Source organism: Myotis daubentonii, chromosome 10 (genome assembly GCF_963259705.1).
Source record: "Myotis daubentonii chromosome 10, mMyoDau2.1, whole genome shotgun sequence".
Taxonomy (NCBI): domain Eukaryota; kingdom Metazoa; phylum Chordata; class Mammalia; order Chiroptera; family Vespertilionidae; genus Myotis; species Myotis daubentonii.
In genome coordinates, this window is record NC_081849.1 from 25,163,714 (window position 1) to 25,187,554 (window position 23,841).

General features: G+C 54.6%; 1 protein-coding gene and 1 pseudogene across 1 annotated transcript in view; one reads left to right on the plus strand and one right to left on the minus strand.

The window, feature by feature from the left end:
- PODXL (podocalyxin like) overlaps positions 1–23,841 on the minus strand; it is a 69,831-nt gene that overhangs the window by 29,315 nt on the left and 16,675 nt on the right. Inside the window, exon 6 of the mRNA XM_059656060.1 lies at positions 13,455–13,917. Within this exon, the coding sequence (XP_059512043.1) occupies positions 13,455–13,917 (463 nt within the window). The remainder of the gene's footprint in view (positions 1–13,454; positions 13,918–23,841) is intronic.
- Positions 2,278–6,992, plus strand: LOC132211275 (small ribosomal subunit protein eS8-like; annotated as a pseudogene).

Here is a 23,841-nt window from a genome sequence, read left to right on the forward strand (position 1 = left end):
GGACCTGCAAGAGTGGGGGAGCAGGCCATCTGTGGAGGAAAGTGCTCTGCTGCCTCCCATAACGGCCACCTGGCACAGGGCTGGACCACCATGGCACAGGGCTAGGGCCACCCGGCACAGGGCTGGGGCCACCACGGCACAGGGCTAGGGCCACCCGGCACAGGGCTGGGCCACCATGGCACAGGGCTGGGGCCACCCGGCACAGGGCTGGGGCCACCACGGCACAGGGGTGAGCCACCTCAGCACAGGGCTCACACAACTTCTCATCTGGCCCCGTCCGGCCCCAGGCGCACCTGCTGCATTGAGTCCTCGGGCGCACATGTATTTCCACAGCCAAAGTGCACGCATTTGGCACCTGGCTCTTCCCTCAGTCAGTTCAAAAACAACCTTGGTAATTACTTTTTGGAGAGAGCACGTTGTCATTCCCACGCCACCTCCTGAAGCCATGAAAATAACCAGATGTGCAGGGTTTCTGAGCCACTCCTGGAAACCTCCGCCAGGGACCCGGCTCCAGTCCTGGTGAAAACAAACAAGGGCCAGGAGCCAGAAGGAAGTGCAGCATAGACGGACAGTGGCCTCTGGGGCCAGTGAGAGGGTTCTGTGAAATTGGGCCTGTGACGTTCCCAGGCAGCCGGGTTTCCGCCCGGTGGAAGGTGAAGGCCGCAGGGACCTCTCCAAATTCCCAACGCTTTCTCTGCCCTGGAGAGAGTGCACCCCTTCCAGGAATAACACCTGCATCCTCCTCTCTGCACAACAATCCACGTCAGCACTCGGTCCCCTGGGCAGGTCTGCGCGTGCTGGGCTCAGGCTCAGCTAGCAGGCTCCTCAGGCGCCCCCTTACTCGGCACAGCGGGTTCAATAAAGGCCAGACTCTGCTTTCGGAGGTAGCACGGCATCTGGCTTTCTCTGGTGCTTGAAGGTGGGAGAGCCCTCGGCTTCCCCCGGGGGAGTGAGTGGAGTCTGATAGGGATATTGCCTAAGAAGAACAAACTTCTCAAGGAACAGCCCTCCCCCCATCCCCACTAAGGGCGGGGTGGAGGGGGAGATGAGTTAAAAGCCACCATCGTTCCTTTTAAACAAAGCCAAGTCGTCCCCCGGAGCCAGTCAAGGAAGCTTGGTTTCCTATGGCTCCGCCTAAGGAAGGGAAGGAAGCAAGGGTCCCAGCGCCAGTCCTGGTTGGAGCCAGGTGTCCAAACAGCTGGAAATGTCTCCCCCAAAGATACCGAGGCTTAGCGACAGCAGAGAGGGAGACTGCGAGGTGAACACACGCACACACGCTCACGCGGGGTGCCCTCACCGCTCTTTTCAGAAGAATCTGGGAGCAGAGAGAAACGCTTCCCTGGGAAGGTTCTCGGGCCAGGCCAGGGGTCAGGCGTGACTGCTACTGAGGCTAGGCTGGGGTGTGGCAGGGGAGGCACCGCCTCTTGCCCCACGCCTCCCCCGCTCCGCATCCAACTTCTTTCTCCACTCTCCTCGCTGCGTTTCCAGTCTTGCTCCCCTGTCGGGTGGGTGCAGAGCGCAGGCGTCCAGGTCAAGTTCATTCAGCCCCCTCTGCACACAGAGCACAAAGGCGCACCTGACGTGGAAGGGGCTACGGAGCCTCAAGACATGACTCTGGGCCAATCACCACCGTCCTCCGGCCTCACATGTCCCACCTGGAAAGCGGGTGCTCTGGAGGGTGGCACAACCCAGGCCCCGCGATTTCAGAGATGCTGAGCCCAGGGGCACTGCCTTTCTCATCTCCCCTCACAGACCCGTCTTTGCTTTTACAGTGATGGCATCCCACCTGCAGCTGCAGCCAGAGAGGGGCTGGTGCTCACCCCTCAGGCTGGGGAAGCAGGGCAGAGGGCAGGGAGCCATGCAGACATCACTGCCCTCTGCATCCCTGTGTCATAACATCAGAACTAAAGGGACCCTGGACATCACTTACTCCCACCCTGACAAGGGGCAGATGGGCAGAGTACAGGGCACCTGGTCACACCTTCTTTGGCTTCTAGAACTCGTGGTCAGTGATGGTGATTTTCAACCCTTTCCATCTCATGGCACACAGAAACTAATCACTAAATTCTGCAGCAAAAGACATATTTTGCCAATCTGACAAAAAAAAAAAAGGTATAATTTTGATTCATTCACACCAGATAGCTACTGTTGTGTTGGCCACTGACCTTTTTTAAAATCTGACAATCTAAGGAACAAGAGGTCAGTGCCCCTGACTAAAGAGTCAGGCACTGCATGTTTTAAAAGTTCTTGCGGGCTCTTTCCAGCCGGCACCGAGCCATGGGCATCTCTCAGAACAACTGGTACAAGCGCTTGCGAGACAGGGAGCAAGAGAAAGCCCCGGCACAAGAAGTGGAAACATGAGCTGGGACGTCCTGCTGCCAGCACTGAGATCAGCTCCCGCCGCGCACACACGGTCCACGTGCAGGAGGCAACAAGGGCCAGGAGGTGGGCCACTCCTCCTGGGGCTCCGAGTGCTGTACACGCAAAACAGGGATTATTGGTGTCTGTGTGCGCCCCACAGGAGCTGGTCCACAGCAAGACCCCCGAAAAGAACTGCAGCGTGTTCACTGACGGCACCCGGTACCCCCAGTCGTTCGAGTCCCACTAGGCACCCCCCCTCGGCCACGCTACTCCTGATGAGGAAGAGAATTTGACAGAAAACGATCAAAGAAAATTCAGAAGAAATCTGATGAAAGGAAAAAGAACGCCAAAATCAGCAGTCTTCTCGAGGGGCAGCTCCAGCAGGCAGGCTTCTTGCCTGCATCGCTCGAGACCAGGCCAGCATGGCCAAGCAGATGGCTATGTGAGAGGGCCAGGGGCTGGAGCTCTAATTGCAGAAAATCAAGGTCCGGAAAGGCAAATACATCGTCTTCCCTCCTGTCTTAGCTCATGTAATAAAGGTGTTTATTCTAAATAAATAAACATATGTAGATATACACAGATTCCTGCGGCACAGCGGTGACCATCCATCGCTGCAGTAGGACGCATAGGCCCTTATGCTCCTGCTCCCCCTCCTGGCCACTGGATGGGGAGGCTGGTGGTGAGGAGACAGGGCATCTCAGGACAACAGGGGACATGTACGCACGCCCTCCCTCACATTATCGGGAATTCAAGGTGTCTCTTGCTGGCTGTCCCCAGCAGCCAGCTGCAGTGGGAACAGCTTCCTTCGCCTCCAGCCATATCCACTGACTCAAAGCCTCAGTGCTGTCCAATCAAGGCTCCCCCAGCCCCCCTGGATGCATCCACACACTTGAACCCAGTCCCATTATGCCAGCAGTTCTGGGGCCAAAATCATCAGGAAGGTCAAGTCATCCAGATGGCCAAGAAATAGGGAACAAGAGGGTCCCCGAGAACTTCTGGACCAGCCCCTCTCGGATGAGGAAACTGAGGTCCGCAGCGAGCGCTCTGCCCCGAGTGGTGCAGCATCTTCCTCTTGCAAACCTGTTTTCGTTTTCTCTCTGCTCTCTAGTCGACACCTGACTCAGATGGACCCTCCTGAGTATCTGCTCCATGCCTGCCACCACCCCCCACACACATAATACACAAAGCTTAATTAACAGGAGGCCCTGGGGCAGTTATAGTTGGGGTGACAGGATTGCCCAAAAAAGCACATGGAATTCAGAGATGTGATTCTGTGTGGTCAGGACCAGACTTCCAGGATCTCCCTGGGCCTGGGAGTAAAAGCCAAAGTGTTTCTCCACCCAAGTGCCAGCTCCCAGGATACCAAGGGGAGGAGAGCCAGGTGTCCACAGCACAAGCTCCCTTGTGACAGGGCCAACTGTGGCTGTCAGGGTGAGAAGCCGCTCTGGGCAGTGCTCTGGGGTCTCCAGATGAATGCAGCCTGGCTGGAAGAGGGGATATGTTGGGGAGTGGGCTGATAGCACAGGGCTGGGGGAAGGGAGCAGCAGGCCGAGACCCAGCCAACACTACTAGGCAGCGCCCCCTAGGGCTGGCGTGCAGAGCTGCATCTGCCTGAGCTGGGATTCCCTGTGCTTGCTCAGCGACCTTCCTGTAAGGAGTGCCTTATGTGCTAGGGGCGCCTGAGGTGCTAGGTGCCCTTTAGGTGCTGGCAGCATCTTGGAAAACACATGCAAGCAAGTGTCTCAGAAAAAAAGATGCTCTCCCCACCCTTTCAGCCATGTGGCTCCCGACTCCCAGGAAAAATGAGAGCCTGAAGGTGGATGAGATCCACGCACCTCAGCAAGCCCTGCTTCACCAGAGCGGAGAGAAAGCCCCAGCACCACTGCCCCGGGTGAGCCACTGAGGCCGTGCTGGCTGGCAGCTCGTCCTCTGGAAGCCCCTGCTCCAAGCCCGGGGGCAGGCTGACGGGATGAGGGACTCAGAGCAGCAGGGGCAGAGGCAACGATGAGCCAGGAGCAACGATATTTGCTCCATCTGGGCGGGACGAACATCAACACGTCCACCTTTCTTAGTAACGCCTCCGACTTCTGAGAAGCAGCACCGTCGTTAAACACCCAGGAGGGCCTGGAAGGTACCTTGTTCCCAGACACGGGACCCGGGAGTGTGGCCCCATCCAGCCGTCCGTGCGCTTCCTATGAATCTACGAAAGCCCTACGGAAGGAGGGCCGGCTGAGGCCACGTCTCCGCGTCAAAGGTCTTGCTTAGCAAAGCCCCAGACACGCACCCGTGCGCTTTGCCTCCCACGTCCCCCCAGCCCAGTCCAGGGCTTTTCATGGGACCGAACATGGCACATCCCAGGATACCTCTGTCCGGGCAAACAAACTCCACCTTTACATCAGTATTTCCCACACGATGCTGACAGATGATCCACTAAAGAGGATGCAGGAGAGGGAAGGCTCCACAGTTACCCCTGTTTGGGGATCACTGGATTAAACGAGATTAAATGGAGGTAACAGGGGACAGCTCAGTGCAGGTATCATAAGACTGATTTTCTGAGGAGGGGAACTTTCCCAAACATTGTGGGTCATAGTTCTCTTTTTCCCATCAAACAATTTTTATTCATTTATCATTCATAGAGGGCATAACTATCAATAGCTTGAGGGCTGCTAGTGTTCTCTGTGGACACAGTTTGGGACACAGCTTGTTCTAACACAGTTGTAGACGTTTTCTTAAAAGACCGAATGATGCTAGCCCCGACTTACCATCTGGGTACACCGAGTCATCCACGTGATGAAAGGAAAAAGAGCACCGCCCCAGGGGTTTGTTGTGCAGAAAGTTCCTACCTTCCTCCCACTTCTTTGTGAGGAAACAGTCCCCGCCCTGGTCCCCGTGCCCCTCCCCCGCCCCACCCCTCTCGGAGAAGGAAAATGCGGAGATGGCTGCAGAAGGACCATCAGCCCGCTTCACAGCCAGGACTGGATGGTGTCACTGGGAATTTGGTGCGAGAGGGTAGAGTTGGTTGAGGAGAAAGAACGCTGTGCAGAAGGAGAGGGGGAGAGACCCAGATCTGGCGGCTGGACCAGGGCAGTGGAGCAGGGGTGGCTGAGGCACATCTATCCCATCTATCCAGGCGGAAAACAGCTATGGAGGTGAGACCCCATTTCAGTATGAGGGGCAGAACCTGCAAGGATAAGGGTCTGGGTGGCTTCAGGAAAGGCTGTTTTCACTTGAAGCCCAAAGTGATGGGCAGCACCCCCTAGAGCTGGGGTAAGAAGCACCTCATGGGAACCACGAAGGTGAGGGGACTGGCCATCAGAACTCCTTAGCTAAGCGCACCCTGGCCACCTCACCCGGGTTTGTGGTCTACAACGGAGCCCCCAGGCCTGGGGCCCCCTCCCTGAGCGGCCTGGCTGTGGGGCAGTGACTAAATGGGGAAGGGCTGGTTCCTGGGCAAGAGCCACAGAGGGAAAGCCTGGCCTGGCAGGGTCCGGGAGCCGTGTCTTTTTCATCCACCTCACGCTGGGCTAGAGCCGCGGCCAGTAAAAGAAATAAAACCAGAATGTGTCAGGCGCACCACCCGAGATTGCCCGGAGCCTCACTGCTGAGGAAGGCATCATACCCGTTTTATGGCCGGGGAAACAGAGTCCAAGGAACAAGTCTGAAGTTACAAGGCTAGTAAGTGCCAAAGCTCAGACTAAAATCCAAGCTTCTAACTCCAAAACCTGGGGCGTATGCCAAGAGATTTCCATTTTCTTCTCTTTGACAGAACTTTTTCTCCAAGAAACTCTTATGTGGAGGTCCCTACAAGAACAGATAAAGCAAAGCTGCACAGAGTGGGTGGGACTGAAGTTCCACCCCCCCCCCCAATTGGCCTACTCTTAGTTTTCCCCTCCAGGAGTGCACCCTAAGCTCTGGGTGCCCCCAAGGCATCTCACAGAACTCCTCCACCAGGAGTGAAAGCCACTGGCCTCCACTTGCTGCATTCCCGGCCCTGACTCCTAAGACAGTATAGTATCCCCCTCAGCCCTGCACTCACCCCACTGAGGTTGGGGTGCAGAAATACTTGTCATCCAGAGGCTAGTGGGGGAAAGCAGGTCCCCCCTCTGCCTGCCCTGGTGGAGGCCCAGCTCAATGTGTCCCCAGGCCACCTCTGCTCACTGGAGTAGCTCAAGGCTGAGGGGCCTGAGTGTGAGGAAGCTGGGTTTTGTGGTGCATCACAAAGAACTGCTCCATCAGTACCAAAAGGCTGGAGCCACACAAAAAACAAGGGCTAAGCTAGAGCTGACTCAGCCAGAAGGCAGCAAAGCCTCAGGCCCTTGAGGACAACTGCTTACATTCTGTTCACACAGGTGCAAGTTGATCTGATTGGCAAGGCGAGGACAGACTGAGGGCAGCTGGGGAGAAACCCATTCTGTGCTTCGTCTTCGTAACTGAACCACTGATTTTCAGTTAGGCATATGGGTGCCTGAAATAAAAATTACTTTCCCTCAGGAAAGGACTCTTCCCTGCTTCCCTTGCAGCTAGGTGTGGCCGCAGAACTAAGTCCCATGCAGCGTAACGGCAAGTGCTGTGTGTGGCTTCTGGCAGGCATCCCCAGGGAGGAGCGGCAGGCTTCTCGTTCCTTTTCCTGATATCTGGAGCCCAAGTCACCATCTTGGACCGCGAAGCAATGTTAACGGTGACAGAACTACCACACCAGCCCGCTGAACCTATTATATACAGAGACAGAACTTCTGCCTTGTATAATGCACTATTTCTTTTTAGCTGCTCCGAGCAGCCAAATCAAGTTCTAACAGACAGAAGCCCTAGCTGCTGCACCACCCACAGCTCTCCTCCTCCCAGGAGTCCCTGCTCCCTCTCATCCCCATCTGTCTGTTCCCCCCACACCCACGGCCAGCCCACCTGCCACCTGCCTCTTTCGTCTGGAAACAGGTTAGAAGCCCTGCAGTTGGAAAGCTCAGCTCTGGCAGGCAAGCCTTTGGGTTCTAAACCAGCTTGCTACTCACTCATCCAGCAAATATTTATTGAGCATCTACCACGTGCCAGGTACTGACTGGTCTAGGTGCTGCTCTCATGGAACTTACAGTCTACGCAAGGGAGAGACAAAGAAGTGAGTGCACTAGGTGACTAGTGCTATGGACAAGGAACAGAGGAAGGGGACAAGGGTGTGTAATACAAGACATCCCCCCAGAAGGTCCCTGAGCAGGTGGCATTCAAGCAGAGTGCTGATGGAAATGAGGCCATGAGGCATGTGGGTATTTGGGAAGGAGCTGATTGTGTGAACTACTGTGAGTCCTTGGTGTCGGGGCCTCAGTTGCCCCCCTCTGGAACGGTCTGGGAGGTAGCGGCTGTCCAAAGCCAACCTCGTGCTACCCCAGCTGGAGACTCCAGCTCCAGTCGGTGTGTTCAGAGCAGGTTCCCACAGGAGTCAGATTGGATGGGGGCGGAGGGACCCTAGGACAGAGATTCATGAATTTCAGGGCAAGTGGCGCTGCCCTCTCCCTGAACTTAGGTGATATGTTTAAGACTTGCCTCCCCCCTCTCCCTTGTATCTTGACCTGGGAGTTGCAAGGTTAGAGACCAGACAGCTGTGGGCTGGTCATCCCACGGGTCTCCGGGGATCTGGCTCTAGGAGGGCCCCCTGCACCCCCAACCTGGGGCTGCATGGCAAGCCCCACTCAGCCACTCCTCAGAATTCTCTTCCCCTTGGGCTGAGGCACACAGCCTTCCGGCCACGACAATTGGCGGACGGGGTGCCACCCTGCGCCCTGGCCCTAGGGAAGCTGGAGGTGGCTGACCCGAGGGGAATAAGGCTACAAAGGAAGAAAGGGTGGTGGAAAGGGGTGGGGCGGGAGGGTGGGCCAGGAGGCCAAGCTAAGCTGAGGGTCTGTGCTGGCCGCTGCTACAGTGGGCGGGGGTTGGGGTGCAGGTGGCAGGGCTCAGAGCCAATACAAAAGCTTGAGGTGGGAGAATGTGGGGAGGGGATGCTCCTGAATCTGCAGTCGATTTCGGCTTTCGAGCACCGGTCATCTAACCAGCACTTCTAACCACCTGCTTGTTCCAGGTCCTGGCTGGCTGTTGTGGGCACGACAGGGGCTCTCAGCAGTGGGAGACAGACACATGCAGTCATAACACACGGTGGCCAGCCCTGGGCATGGTGCTCGGGGAGCCCTCTGAGAGTCTAACTCTTGAGTAACAAAGCGGCTCCCAGCCTCAGCTTGCCCCAATGGCGAAGGGGTGGGGAGAGAGTCTGGGCACGGTACAGAGTTGTCAACATCATGCATTCCTTTCTGAAAAGTGTTCCAATGAGTTCCTCCACGGCCCAGGAGGAAGGTCCAGTGACCAGGTTCTGTGGCTGCGCACACGTCCACGCAGCTCCCGGGAAGCCGCCACTGGGAGTCGCCGGGAACTTGGACAGTGACCTCACAGCCTGGTCTGCATGCCCTCATCAGAAAAATGAGCAGGTGACGCCCAGGCAGTTTGGCTCAGTGGTTGAGTGTCAACCTATGAATCAGGAGGTCACAGTCGATTCCTGGTCAGGGCACATGCCCCAGGTGTAGGCTCGATCCCCAATGGAGGGTGTGTAGGCGGCAGCCAACCAATGATTGATTCTCTGTCATCATTAATGTTTCTCCTCTCTCACTCTTTTTCTCTCCCGCTCTCTCTCCCCCTCTCCCTGAAATCAATAAAAAACATTTTTTTAAAAAAGAGCCCTAGCTGGTTTGGCTCAGTGGATAGAGCGTTGGCCTGCAGACAGAAGGGTCCCGGGTTCGATTCCCAGTCGGGGGCACATTCGGAGTTGTGGGCATCGAGGATGGGGCATGCAGGAGGCAGCCAGTCAATGATTCTCCCTCATGTTTCTATCTCTCTCTCTCTCCCTCTCCCTTCCTCTCTAAAATCAATAAAAATATTTTTTTTTAAAAGAGAGAGAGCAGGTGTAGATGTTTTCCAGAAGGTTCCCAGCTCTGGAATTCTGTGTTCTAGGATTCTCTAGTTTACTTAATGGTGTTGAAATTACCGTTGCCAATTGAATTCTGCTTTGTACCGCCTGCTTGAAGGAATCTTACAGTAAACACTACTGCCAATATGAAGACCTTGTGTGTAGATTCTCTGGAAGGATGTCCTTACCTACAGTTAAGAGGCTTGTGTGACCCGGAGTCACAGTTTCAGATCTGCCACCTCATCTGATCTTCTAACAGCCCCACACAGTGGACCGGACACGTGACAAGGGGAGGCCCGTGCAACTTCACCCACGTTCCTGGGGATGGGACGTGACAGGAACACCCCCACCCCCACCCCCGCCCGCAGAGCTCCCCGCCCTGCGTCACACCCCACGGGCACAAATAGGAAGTGGGCCCAGAGCTCCCAGGTCTCAGGGGCGCTCAGGCTCGGGCTCGGGCTGTGAGCAGGGGGCAAGCAGAGGAAGCTGGTTCTCCTCTTCCCAGTTATGTGGGAGAGCTTGCACCCAGAGGACCTGCAGAGGGCCCCTGGTGTGGGAAGGGTGTGAAGAAGCAGGCCTCTCCCAGGGTAGGGGCCATTGAACCCCAGCCTCCCTCCCATGAGGTGCAGTGAGCTTCCCCGAGGGCTCTGCCCACCTGCCTCAGGAGTGGAGGGCTTCCAGTTCAGGGCTAAGTTGTCCTCACAGCAGCCATGGATCTGGGGCCCAGAAGCCTGGACCCTCAGCAGTTGCTCCTGCCGGCCCCGGCCGCTGCAGCAGGAGCCCACTGGCCGTCATCACTGCCCAGGATGCGAGCTGGCCTGGCTCCCTCCCAGAGAGCCAGAACCGGGGGCTAGGGCCATTCCCTCAGTTCAACACTCCAGATAAAACCTCAGGCAGCTGCTCAGCGCCTGGTGCTGCGCTGGGCCCTGGGGGTGGAGAAGAGTATCTGCAGATCCCCGCCCTTGAGGGGTCACCGTGTGGTGGGGGAGGCACCCAACAGACCATGGAACATGGCCGGTTCCACCTAGGAAGGCAGGGAAGGCTTCTCAGCAGGATGATGCCTGAGGACGGACAGGAGTTATCCCTCCAGCCCTCCCTGACCAGGGGAATTCAAGCCAGGAGGCATCCCCTTCCTCTCTCAGCTTCCGAAGAGCAGATATCAACACCCCCACCCCCAGCAGGAGCCCTCCTCTGCCTTCAAACATGGATCCCGGAGGAAAAGGCAGGTGGGGTGCAGCCTCCGTGCTGTCCCCTCTCCTCACCTCTGAGCCTTGCCTTCTCTAGGCCCAGGGCCAGCCCCAGAGAGCCAGCCCACACTTGCCAATCTCCCCGCTTCTGCCCTTTCCTAGGTGGCCACACCCCGCAGCTCTGGCCAAGTTGCCACCTGGTGCCTTGGTGACCCCCAGATTTCTCATCCCTTCCCAGTCTGTCCCTTACCTCTCTCTCCTCAGACCTGCTTAGACTAGTCTGCTCCCACCCCTCAAGTCTTGTTCACTCCTGCTTCAAAGCCAGGCCCAAGCAAGGCCATGCTGGGAATACCTGCTGTCCCCCTATTCTATCCCTCCCACTGACACCATATCAAGGACCCCCATCATGACCCCCAGCCTCTAGTCTGCGTTCCCTGCACCCTGCAATTCATGTAGCCTCAGCCACCCTAGAAATAGGTCTCCCATCCCACATCGGCCCTTTTATGTTAAAATCCCCAGATAAACCCCCACCTTCTTCAGGAAGCTTTGCCCAAGTCACCACCTTTCCCACACCAGGTAGCACTTTACGTTTCAGTTTTTATTAGTCCATATGGACGGACACCCACAAACATGAGCAGAATCCTGATGCTGGGGCACCGTAAGCCAACCACGTGCTCAGTTCATATGCTGTATTCATCGTAACAGCTAGGATTTATTGAGCTCTGACCACGAGCTGGGTACATCATCAAGCTCGTTATCTTTCCAGCGACAGGCACGTTAGAGATTTGTTATCATTTCATAGATAAGGAAACCGAGGCTCAGAGATACGACTCGTGATTCAACCACATGGTATCAAACCAAAACGCACTGGGGAGGAGTGTACTGCACGGTCGGGACCTTGGGTTGAGTGTGCTTATGCTGTAAGCTGCATGATCCGCCTGTCTAAGGAGGTAAGCTCCCAGGGGACCTTGGCCAGGGATAATTCCTTTGCTGAGGAGACTCACTATAAGCCTGTGTGGGGGTTTTTTAGCACTGAATCACAGGATTCCAGCAGCTTGGGGGTCACACCATCCCTGATAACCCCAGGTGGCCACACCTTCAGAAGGGCAGAGATGGAGCAGTCCTTACCGACTCCCTCCACAGCCACTAAACACAAGCCTGTCCCACTCGGCCTTTTCAGGCTTCTATGTATGCAAATAAGAATAACTCCTTGCTGACTTACACTTTGTAAAGCATTTCCCTTTATCACTGATATTCTCATAACTGCACTTGGGGGAGCTCAGAGAAGCCAACTGACTTGCTGAGGGGGCAGGAGGGAGGTCCTGGTTGGTTTTTGTTTACATGTGTTTACCCACTTATCAAGCTCCTACCATGTGCCGTGCCCAGTGCCAGGCTTGAGGATGGCCTCCTAGAAGAGACGGGGCTTCAGGGCAGTGCCTAGATGCCAGGGAAGACAGTCCAGCCTTGAAGCCAGCAGCGCTGGGCTTGCAGCTTTTCCCATAGGAGGCTCTACGGCACCCCCTCTTAGGGCAGGAGGATGGGTGTTTCATCCCCAAACCCTCACCCGCTCCTCAAAGCTCAGCCTCTGCAAGCTCAGAAGCACTGGGAACTAACCCATTTCCCTCTGGTGGCGCTAAGAGGCTCCTCACAGAAAGGGTTCTTGTCAAGGAACACTGGACTGAGCGAGTAGCCAGAGCACTTTCTCTAACATCTTCTCAGCCCTGGCGGTTGTACAAATCTTCAGGGACTGCTATCCTCAGAGTTGCTCCCACCATTCCTCACACTGCGCCCCCTCCTCCAGGGCACACCCTTTGTTCACTGGGAGTGCCCTTCCCTCTCCGGCCAGGCTGGTGGAGCCTGTGTGCTGAGCGCCGGCCCTCCGCACCGCCGAAGCTTCCCAGCGGTTCCGATGCAGAGACTATATATACAGAACCGCCATCCCAGCCCCCCCTGCCGCTGAGTTTAGTCCCAAATGCCAGCACCTGCGAGCAGCAGCGCCCTTCCCTGGCGGGGCTCTCACCCCGGCCCTCCTGACCCCAGGTGGGAACATCACTCGCCCTCACTGCAGACCCGTGCTCAGGCGGGTACGAAAGAGATGCACCTCTGTCTGGGGCTGAGAGTCCAGCCGTTCCTGGGGGCCGTGGGACACCGTTCTGATTGGGTTGGCAGCCACCGCCTGTCCCCCCAAAAGGGTAATAACACTTTCCCTTCAGAAGGAAAATGGGTGTGTTTCTAGGGTGCAGCCCAAGGTGCACGAGCAAAGTTCCTCCTGTTCATACAAAGGGGGTGGAGCAGGGGTCCCGGCCACGCGCTAAGAAGGGCTCCTTTGGTGACAAGGAGGCCGGGACTTCAGGTGATTCTGGGGCTGGGGGAGGTCTGCTTATTCCCCCTCCACCGCCCCAGCACGGCCCGGTGGGCTGAGCCTGCTCACGCTGTTTGGGAAAACCTCTTGGCGAACCAGTCACACATCGCGCGTGGGCCATTAGCGGAGGCTTGTCACCTGCTTCGGGGACTTTCTCCTGAGCGCCCGGAGTGCCGCTATGCCAGTGATCAACGACCACACAACACCGCCCCCTTCGTCCCTTCCAACACGGAGAAAAGGAGTAATCAGACCCTGAGGGTCGCGCCAAACCCTGGGGCCTCGTGGTGCCCTAAGTTCCCGCTCTCTTTGCCCGAAATCCCGTCCAGCGCCCGCGCGCCCCCGTCCGCCCCGGCACAATTCCTCGCCCACTGCCCCCGACCCGGGACCTGAGACGATCCACGCTCGGGCCGGCACCTGCCGCGTTCTCGGGCTGGAAGGGGCGTGGATGGTGCAAGGTCAGGACTCGGTGTGTGGCCCGAGCGGGAGGTCGGCGGAGGGGCCGGCTGCTACCGGCCGGCCTGGAGGCTCGGCGGGCTCCACCGCAGGCCGGCCCAGCCGGGGCGCACGGGCACGGCGGGGTCCCGGCGGGTCGGGGCACACTTACCATCCTGGGAGAGCGACGGCAGCGGAGACAGCAGCAGCAGCAGCGCCGAGAGGGCCAGCGCGGAACGCATCGTGTCCTGGCCCCGGGCCCGGAGCAGGTGGCTGCGCGGTGGGCGGAGGGTCCGAGCGCCGGGGTGAGAGCTTGGGCGCCGCGCGCGGAGGCCTGGCGGTGGCTGCGGCGGCCGGGCGGTGACCCGTGCTCCCGAGTGGCGCTCGGGCGGCCCCTCCTCGCGGCCGCTGCGGCAGAGCTGGGCTGGGGCTCGGAGCCAAGCGGCAGAGGAACGGCGGGCGGCTGCGTCGCGGGCGGTGTCTGCGCGGCTGCGGCCCGGGTAGCGGCTGCTGCGACTCCGTCCAGCCCGCGCCGCCCCCCTCCCCCCGGAGCGCGCTGGCGGCGGCAGTGCCGGGCGGGGCAGGGCTGGGCGGGCACTGGGCCGCGAACAATGAGCAGAGGAGGAAACTCCGCCCTGGAGAGCGGCGGGAGGGGGAGAGCGGCGGGAGCGGGTTGGGGGACGGGACGGGTGGCGTGGTGGGGGGTGGGGGGGGGCTTCCGCGCTGACCGCTCTGGGCTGGCTGCTCTGGGTGTCGCTCGACTAGCTTTGGAGGGTTCCGATGGGACCTCCGCCCCGCCCGGGCCTTCGCACCCCCATATCCGGGGCTAGGCGAGCCCCCAGCTGTGCCCACCCAGGACCAGTCGCGGCCTCCGGGCTGCGGCGCGCTCTGCAACGCCCAGGAAGCGTGCCTCCCACCTGCCAGGTGCAACGCACCTGCGGGCAGGCCCGCACCTCGCAGGACTTCTGGGCAGGTCTGTGCAGCAGAGCGAGCGTGCACTGGGCAACCTGGACTAAGGAGTTGCTTACTTTCCCCAAGCCTACCTCCCGCACTTGTGAAATGGAGGTGATGGTCAGAATAAGTAGGTAAGAAGCATTTTTTGAGGGATTAATATGTGCCAGTCAAAGAGCTTTGCATATATTAACTCGTTTGCTCTTCACAACATCCATATTTTTAGCCTCATTTTGCGGACAGAGAATCGAGTCAGAAAGAGGTTAAGAAACTTGCTCGGGATTACGTAACTGGTGAGTGGCAGACCTGCCTCTGAGGGTAGCAGTTTGGAAAAATACTTTGCACAGCATTTGGCGAGCAGTCGTTTCTCAATAAGTATTAGCTGTTATTCTCTTTTAAAGCTATTATTCTTAATCTTGCTAAATAAAGAACAGCAATAAAGATTTAGGGCTCTGAGGTCAAGACAGGCTTGGGCTCCAAACCCAGGCGCGCCATCAAGGCCCTGGGCAAGCGACTCCCGGTGCCTGGATTCTTCCACCTGCGTTACAGGGATAACAACACCTACCCTGAGAGGGTGGGTGGCTCTGAGGCTTAGCTAAGATGAGTTGGAAGAGCATTTAGCACAGGGCCAGGAACACAGAACATCTCCATCAATGAAGTGGCCAGCGCTCGACATCCTGGCGAGAAATTTGCAAATTTGGGATGGAGATGGGAATTGAATTTCATTAACCAAGTTAACCCAGTGAAAGAACAAAAGAGCACCCCTCCTGGTTTTCTTTTCAAAAGCTGCCGAGGCATTGTGTGTATATGCGGGGGGGGGGGGGGGGGGGCGGCGAGTGAGGGGGGGGGTTGAGGGGGGGCGGGGCGGCGGTGTCTGCAGATTCTGTAGCTCCCTGCAGAGCAAGCGCAGCGGCAGTGCAGGTGCGGGGGGCGGGAGGAGGGGGTGCGTGCACGGGCGGAAAGCGAACCTGGAGCGGGAGGGGTGATTAACCCGGGTTTGGCCACGTGACTATTGGGTAGATAATCGAGTCTTTCAGCCAGATAGGTCTGGGATGTCCCCAGGACCCAGCCCCGCGCCAAGGACCCCATACCCCTCGAGCCCCTCAGGCCGGCTGCGCGCAGGCGCTGCCCCGAGGCACAGCATCTCTGGAGTCGCCAAGGAAGCGCGGAGCCCTGCCTGCGGTTGCGCCACAGCCGGGCTGCAGCTTGGGAACGGCTGACCCGGCTGTTTTCATCAGGAAGTTTCTGCAGGATCGTCCTGGCCCTGTTTTCCAGGCTGCATATGGGAAAGACAGAGGGTGTTCCCTATAAAACCGTGGGGTGTGTGACTATCTTTGATATTTTTTAGTACTGTTCCCCTAATATCCATGTCAACAAAAGGTTTGTTTGTCAGAAACCAAGTGCACTCTTAAAAGACGGAGCATTAAAAATCTTGTATTGTATGCTGTCTGATTTAAACAGTTTTTGCATTCAACGAATCGATTTCTCGAAAAACCTGGAAAAACATGTTAACTTTGTAAAGGGAGACTATATATATTTGAAAACTTGGAGCATTTTGTGCCCTGCTGGCATGGCTCAGTGGTTGAGCGTCAACCTATGAACCAGGAGGTCACGGTTCCACTCCCCGTCAGGGCACATGCCCAGGTTGCAGGCTGGATCCCCATGGTGGGGTGTGCAGGAAGCAGCGGATCAATGATTGTCTCTCATCATTGATGTTTTTTCCTCTCTCTTCCTTGCCCTTCCTGTCTGAAATCAGTAAAAATATAAAAACAAAAAAACTTGCAGCATTTTAAATTCACAGGATTTGGAATTGGTCCTGTTACAAGATCGTGCCAAATAAGAGGAGAGTACACATCCAGGCTTAGGAAACCAGGCTACTCTTTGTAGCTAAAGACTCAAAATTAGCTCTGGACCCTCCCCAGTATCCAACAGCCCATCCCCCTTCCTGCACAATGGGCTTTCAGGAATGAGGCCGAGGCTGGCTGGGCGTAGGGCTCACCTGTGGTCAGGGAGCAGCTCTGTCCTCAGGTAACTGGCCTGTGTCCTTGGCCCTACTTAACATCTTGCCCACACTAGCAAACTCAATATCCCAGAACACCTGAGCTTCTCGTCAAAACTCAAAGCATTTTATAGATGCTATTCCACAATCCTTTAGAGATGTATTACCTTTTGTTTATATGAATGCATGAGTTAGGTCCCCTAGAGGATTTTAACCTTCTTAATGTGGGGTCTTTTTTTAAAAAAATTATATTTTATTGATTTTTTACACAGAGGAAGGGAGAGAGATAGTTAGAAACATCAATGAGAGAGAAGCATCCATCTGCTGCCTCCCGCACACCCCCTACTGGGCATGTGCCCGCAACCAAGGTACATGCCCTTGACCGGAATTGAACCTGGGACTCTTGAGTCCTTAGGCCGACGCTCTATCCACTGAGCCAAACCGATTAGGGCATGTGGGATCTTTCTTATTCATCCTCTATTTCCTCAGACCACCCAGAACAGCAAGCCACATCATAGTTATAGATGGAGATACTGAATGCAAACATGAATATCAACTGGGAGATATTACACAGGAACCTATGGCACGAGGTTTAAAATGGTTTTCCCCATGGTCCCTATCAAAGTCAGGGTCATGATTCTTGATCGCACGTGACGTTGCTGCCCGCATCCTTAGGTTGTATGCAGGTTTGGTAAAGTCCTCCTTATCCTCACCCTCAATAACGTTAGTCCCCAGTCACAGGATCCACACTGAGAGATGGGACAGAGCCTCCAGCCGCCACACCCCCGATAGAAGACAAAAGCACACAGCTATTCCTCCTGAAGCCACACCACCTGCGCGTAAGGTGCCAGGGACCCTCTCACGTTGGTTTTCGAACCTCTGACCTCGGAATTCCTTGGGAGCCTCGAGCGGCATTTCCTTCATCTTGGAATCTCAGTGCCCAGTACATTGGTGCCCAACCCCAAAAAGGTTGTCAACACACATGGGCTGAATAGATAAAGAACCGTTTGGGTTTTATCTCCACGGTTGGGCTTTATCTCTGACTGCCAGGTTGTATGATTCTATGAATATCAGCTGGGGTTCAGGTTGGGCACCTCTCCCCAAAGTCATGCACTTACGTATTATTATTCAACAACATCTACTCTAACATAGTATGCCAGGCCCGTGCACGGTGCTGAGAGTGCAGGCAGGGACAGCACAGCCCCTGCCCTCTCGGGAGAAGCACCCCCTGAACACAGACACAGCTAAAGTGCTGTACGTCGGGGCTGAAACAAGTGTCGTGAGCAGGCATGTGGGAAGCAGAGCAACACAGGCTCAGCTGGGCCTGGGGAGGTCAGGGAAGGCTCCTGAGGGGGTTACGGAGTTTGGAGGAGGAGTAAGACTTCACCAGGGGAAGAGCAAAAGGAAAGGCATTCACACAGGTGGAACAACATGTGGGAGTGAAGAGGGGCCCTGAGGAGTGTAAGGTTTGTGGGGAGTGAAAGAAGAAGAGGCTGAAGAGGCCAATAGGGGTGAGATCCTTAGACAGTGGAGAACCTCTGAAGGGTCCTAAGCAGAAAGAGACAAGACCGGCTTTCCAAATGAGCGTCATTCTAGCCATAGTGAATGGAAGGATGCAAGACTGGAGGTGAGCACAGCACTGAGGAGCCTGAGCAGCAGTGACGCTGGAAAGAAGAGGTACTGGGGGGCAGAACTGACAGGACTTAGTGGCCATTGGATGTGGACTTGGTGTATGGTGTGTTGCGGGCGGGAAACATGGCAATGTGTCTAGGAGTCCAAGTTTCCCTGAGTGCCGTGGCTCAATGTCACTAACTGAGATAGAGGACGTAAGAAGAGAAGCAAGTTGGGGAGAAGAAAATGATGAGTCCAGTTGTGAACATGTTGACTCTGAAGACCCCTGGGGCACTCAGGAGCCACATCTAGAAGTAATCTCTGTGACACTGAAGCTCAGGCCTGAGGTCAGGACTGGAAATAGAAATTGGAGAGCCATCTAGGTGCACGCGGGGTTGCAGCCATGAATGGAGGTGATAAGCCTGGAATACCCTGCCGTGGACAAGAGGCTGGAGGCAGAGCCCTTCAAACCTTACAGAACGAGCTGAGGAAGGGGAGAGGACCTGCACAGGAGGTAACCAAGAGAGAAGGGTGCCTTGGAAATGGAGGGAGAAGAAAGTTTTCATCAGAAGGAGGTGGTCAAAAGTATCACCTGCTGCAAGGACTGAACTCTAATGACAGCCTGACCGTGAGAGGGTCATTGGGATGTGGCCCAGAGTGACTTTAGCGATGTGCAGTAACTTGGGGAGTGAATGAAGACGAGGCTATGGAAGCAGCAGGTGTGGGTGTGAAAGGAAGGAGGGAAAACATCGGATCGAGGGAAGGGTTGGCGTGCGTTGGTTTGTTTCAAAGTGGGAGAAGCATCCATGATTGCAGGCCAAGGGGAGGAAGGATGTTACCGGAAATAGGATGTGAAGTAGAGAGGAGAGAAGGACTGATCTCAGGCAAAAGCAACTGCATCGTTAAACGTATGAGGTTGAGACACTATCTGTTATGGCCGATGAGAAATGGCCTTGAAGCGAGTCAGTCAGCGTTTCAATCCTTGCTCTTCGATTTAGTAGCTGTGTGACCTCAGATTCTTACTTAACCTCTCTGAGCTGCAGTCGCCTATACAATAAATCACAACATCAATTTTGCAGAATCACTGTGAGCATGTGAGGGAGTGCATGATGCCTAGTTGACCAGCTGAATAACTGGAAGGTAATATTCTCGTGTCAGCAGAATGCCACTGCCCACATCCTCCCAGTACTTACACTCCTGTGATGAGCCATAAGCAGCAGGGACATTACTCTGTGCTCTTAACCATTGCTGCTCTTCACCAGGCATTTTCCTTCTCTGATAGCCTTGCTTTCTGGGTCAGAGGGTCACAAGAGCACCTGTGCCAGGTCAGCAGATAAAGAGGTATATGCAGCCACCCTGGAAAATCAGCTTGTCCCTCACTATCAGATGTAATGGAGCTGCTTATACCAGGGCCCTCAAGACACCACCTAGCACCTAATCTTTACTCTTGGAATTTCCAGACACCTCAGATTCAGCGAGAGCCTGGGGCTCAGTGGATATTAGAAATCGTTGGCCCACTGCCTCATCACATGATAAGAAAAGGAGGCCGGGAGAGTTGAGCTGACTTGTCCTCTCTCACCCAGCTTGTAAACAGTGGTGGTTCCAGAACCAGTCTAGAACTCCAGCCACTGTTCTAACATAGCCCACTGCCTCCCCATCAGGATTATCTATATTCATGCATCTGTCCGTCCCCCAACTCAAAAGCTACAGGTCCCAAGGCAGGAACAAAGGAAGAAATCAGGGAGATGGAACTGAGAGAAGGAGATATGAGTCAATTCCTAATTAAGTTGAAGTAAAACAAGCCTGAGGCATCAGCTTCAGCTCAGTCTTCCTGATACCTAAGCCTCAACCTGCTTTCCATCTCATCTCCCACTTAGCCCCTGACCATCCCCCGCATTCCTCTGCCTGGGACAATAAACACAGCTTGCAATTAGCTTCTTCCACCCTGGAGGCTGCCCAGGGCCAGGCTGTGTGCTTGAGTGGTAGTGCATGGAGCTGTGCCTATATTGTGGGCAGGTGCTAAACACTTTCCTTTTCTAACGTGGTTTGATCCTCATATGATCCGGAGAGGTAAATACTATATACTATATATCTATATATTCCTATTAACTCAATTTGCAGATGAGAAAATGAAAACTTCATTTCCCTGGCTTCCATCTGAGAGTAGAAGACATGGCTTTATTACGTGAATGCTGACATGCCTGTGTCCAATTTCCCCAGTGAGCTCCGAGCTCCTTGAGGAAAGGGCTGTGTCTGGTTTGGACCGTGGATAGCCCACACCCATTCTGCATCTTGCACCCTCACCTCTCTCCTCTCCCGCCTTCCCTCCACCTGCCACCAGAGTGTTGTCCTCGGAATCAGATGTGATCCTATCCCTCACTGGCTCAAACAGGGCATTCAAGGTCTCCAAATTCTGACCCAACAGGAAGATGGAAAGTCTCTTGTCCCACTGAGAGAGAAACGACACTTCAGATTCAACTATGACACATGTTCCCCCCCGGTCTTTGCCTTAGCTTCTCCCCATGCCTGGAGTTAACCTACTTTCCACCTGTCATAGAGTTTGAAGGCTCAGGTATCCTGCAGCCTATTCTGATCTGGCCCCCACGTCCTCTGCTGGGGTCCCCTTGCCTAGGGTAGTGCCTTAATTCATTGTCTGACTTCCAATGTGTGTTGTTAGTTATATACACATACAGACCTCGAGTTCTTCCTTTGAAGGAAAGGACCTCACTTTATTTGTGTGTCCATCCCATCTTTAGCATGGTTGAATAGTTGGCACCTGATAATAAAAATAAGGTGAGTAATGTCTAGAGTTTGTTGATCCTTGCCATACCATATGGGCTAGCACCGAGCTAGGTATTTCAATGCAAAGTCTCATGTAGTCTTTTCAGCAAATCCATGAGATCTGTTCATTAGTCCCATTTCATTAATAAGGAAACCGAGTCATTAATAAGGAAACCGAGTCATTAATGGAAATTAGGCCGCTGGCCTACATTCACATAACTATTAAGGATTCGAACCCAGCAGCCTGACTCCTAAAACCACACTCTTCAGAGGGTGAATAGGTGCGTGAATGACTAGTGATAGTCATTGTACTATAATTTTGTCTGCAGTGTCTCATAAACATGTTTAAGATGAAATGTCTGCCCCTCGGAGCAATCCAGAACATACGGTATGGATGAAGCAGACTACGAGTGTTTTTTCTCAATTCAAGAAATGATTGCTTCACCCACACAACCCCTCCTACACTTGTCAAAACCCACACTTCCCTGTATCCCCCCAAAAGCCCACCCAGTTAAAAAAAAATGGACCTGGGCTTAGCCTTACTGTTTCAGTTGCTGGAACTTCGCAACAATACACAGGAGCTGTAGACTGTGGCCTGCATGCAAGTTGAAGACACAGAACTATTCAATTCACCACTGGATCCTTCACATCTCGAGGCCATTTGCTCCATCTGCAAAATCAGGAATGAGAATCAACCCCGTGCTTCTATATCACTGCTCCCAACTCTCCCACTCATGTTCCCAAGGGTCTAACCAACTGCCTTGATTGGCTGGCATTTTTGGGGGGGGGGGAGGGGGGAGCTTAGGTCTACAGAAAAGGTATCTAGCCAGGTGTCCTTCTTCCTTGCTACTGAGTGAGTAAAATGACTGCAGCCCTGCTGGGACCGCGGGGGCAGAGCCGCAGACCTGCGAAGAAAAACAAGCTGACCCCGATATGCACAAACAGCGGCCCGGGACGGGGCTGGGATCTGGCACTGAGGTTCCCATGACTTCATTAACCTTTGAAGCATTGTTCTCCCCGTCACCAGGGCCTTTCGATAACATTTACACGCAGTGCACAGCCGGGGTGTGCGATCCGCCTCCCTCCGTGCAGCAGCAGAGACAGAGCGGAGCCCACAGCTGGGGCGGCTGCCTGAGCAAGGGTGGCCGCCTGTGCAAGGTTGGCCGCCTGAGCAAGGGTGGCCGCCTGAGCAAGGGTGGCTGCCAGGGCTGGAGACTAAACCCAGCCTCTCCCCTCCCACAACCAGAGCGGTTTTCCAAGAGGCCACGTGGGAATTCACAAATTCTCATATTGGAAAGAATCCTGACAGCCATGTAGCTCAGGGGCTTAGATAAAATTCCAGGTTCAGAGACTCCGAGAGGGTAAGGACTTCTCCCCTGACTCCTCTGCCTTCATAGTAGGGCTGGTCCCTGGGCTTATCTCTCTGTGAGTGCAGTTCTGGCCTCCCCACCTCACTCACAGCTCCATGAGGCCGCAGGACATGTCTCTTCATTCTTACATCCCTGGAGCCTAGCACCTTGCAGGGAGGCCATAGTAGATGCTCAGTAAATACTGGTTGAGTAAATGAATCTATCTCCAGAGGAAATCCGAAAAGCAAAAAGTTATATTTCTATTCTTTGTTCTACCATCAACCATCGAGTGATATCAGGACGCTCTCAAAGTGTTAGTTTCTTTATGTTCAAAATGGAAGAAAACATCTGCCCTTAAAAAGAAAAAAAAAAAAAAAATATATATATATATATATATATATATATATATATATATATATTAATTGATTTCAAAGAGGAAGGGCGAGAGATAGAGAGATAGAAACACCAATGAAGAGAATCATTGATTGGCTGCCTCCTGCATGCCCCGCATTGGGGATGGAATCCACAACCCACGCATGTGCCCTTGACCAGAATCGAACCCAGGACCCTCAGTCAGCAGGCCGACGCTCTATCTACTGAGCCAAACCGGCTAGGGCAACATCTGCCCTTTTCGAAGATGATTCGGAACTCTGGAAGCAAAACTTGTTGAAGAGCTTTGAAAACTACCCTGCTCTTTGTAGCCATTACAGTAAATATTATTTACTATTTGATCAGACTTTCCTGGACTTCACACAGGTTGGTATCCAATACTGGCCATGGCAAATCATTTCAGCTCCAGGAATGAACACTCCATGTTGTATCCTGGAGCACCTCAAGGTTGTTGCTTTTTTTATACCTTCAAACCATTGGGGGACAATTTATGGATGCTTCCTCTGTGCTGTTTTTTTGTTTCTTTTTGAAAATCCTCACCCGAGGATATTTTTCCATTGATTTTTAGAGAGAGTGGAAAAGAGAGGTAAAGACAGAAACATCGATGTAAGAGAAATACATTGATTGATTGCCTCCTGCATGAGCCCTGACCAGGGGAGGAGCCTGCAACCAAGGCACATGCCCTTGACCGGAATCGAACCTGGGACCCTTTGGTCCTCAGGCTGATGCTCTATCCATTGAGCCAAACTGGGAAGGGCCCTTTGTGCTGTTTTTAGGGGAGCCCTGTAACCACCCACAAGACCCCGAGAGAGTGACAGGTGTAGGAGGGATGAGGGTCCAGGCCCAGAGGTTGGTTCCTCTGTCCTCAGCAGGCAGCTCTCACCCCTCCTTGCATAGCGAGACCCAGGAGAGAGAATCCACAGCTCCCTTCGCCTCCTGGGAGGATCTAACAGTTGCTGTGAACAAGGTGTTCTACCCAGACGGTGAGCTCACTGGGTAAAATAGGTCAGACTTTTTAAAGGAAGCCTGGACCCCAGGTTGGTCAGAACGTCTCCCTGGGGACCAGCCTCCAGAAAGAGCATCTGCCCTTCACCTTCTGACGGCTGAAGGGACCTTTCTAGCAGCAACCACCTCTTATAGGACCCGAAGACCACACATCTCTGCAGCTGCCGGGTGTTGCGTTTACACTGGCACGGACTCCTAGGCATCCCTCCTTCTGACTGATGCCCCCACATCCCCAAACCCCGGTCTCAACACTGAGGACCACCCGCAAACTCAGCCTCCTCCTTGTCCTCCAGTGACTCAGCATTTTTCTCTCCACATTTGAAACCCAAAATCCACCGGAGGCAGCGGGTTTTTACTTGGGGGCTGCAGTGTAGTAGTCCCATGGGGACTCCTTAGGCCACGAATGTCAGTCAGTGAGCCTGGAACTGTCCAGATTTCTAACCCGGGACTCAATCCTTGAAGACGTTGTCTTC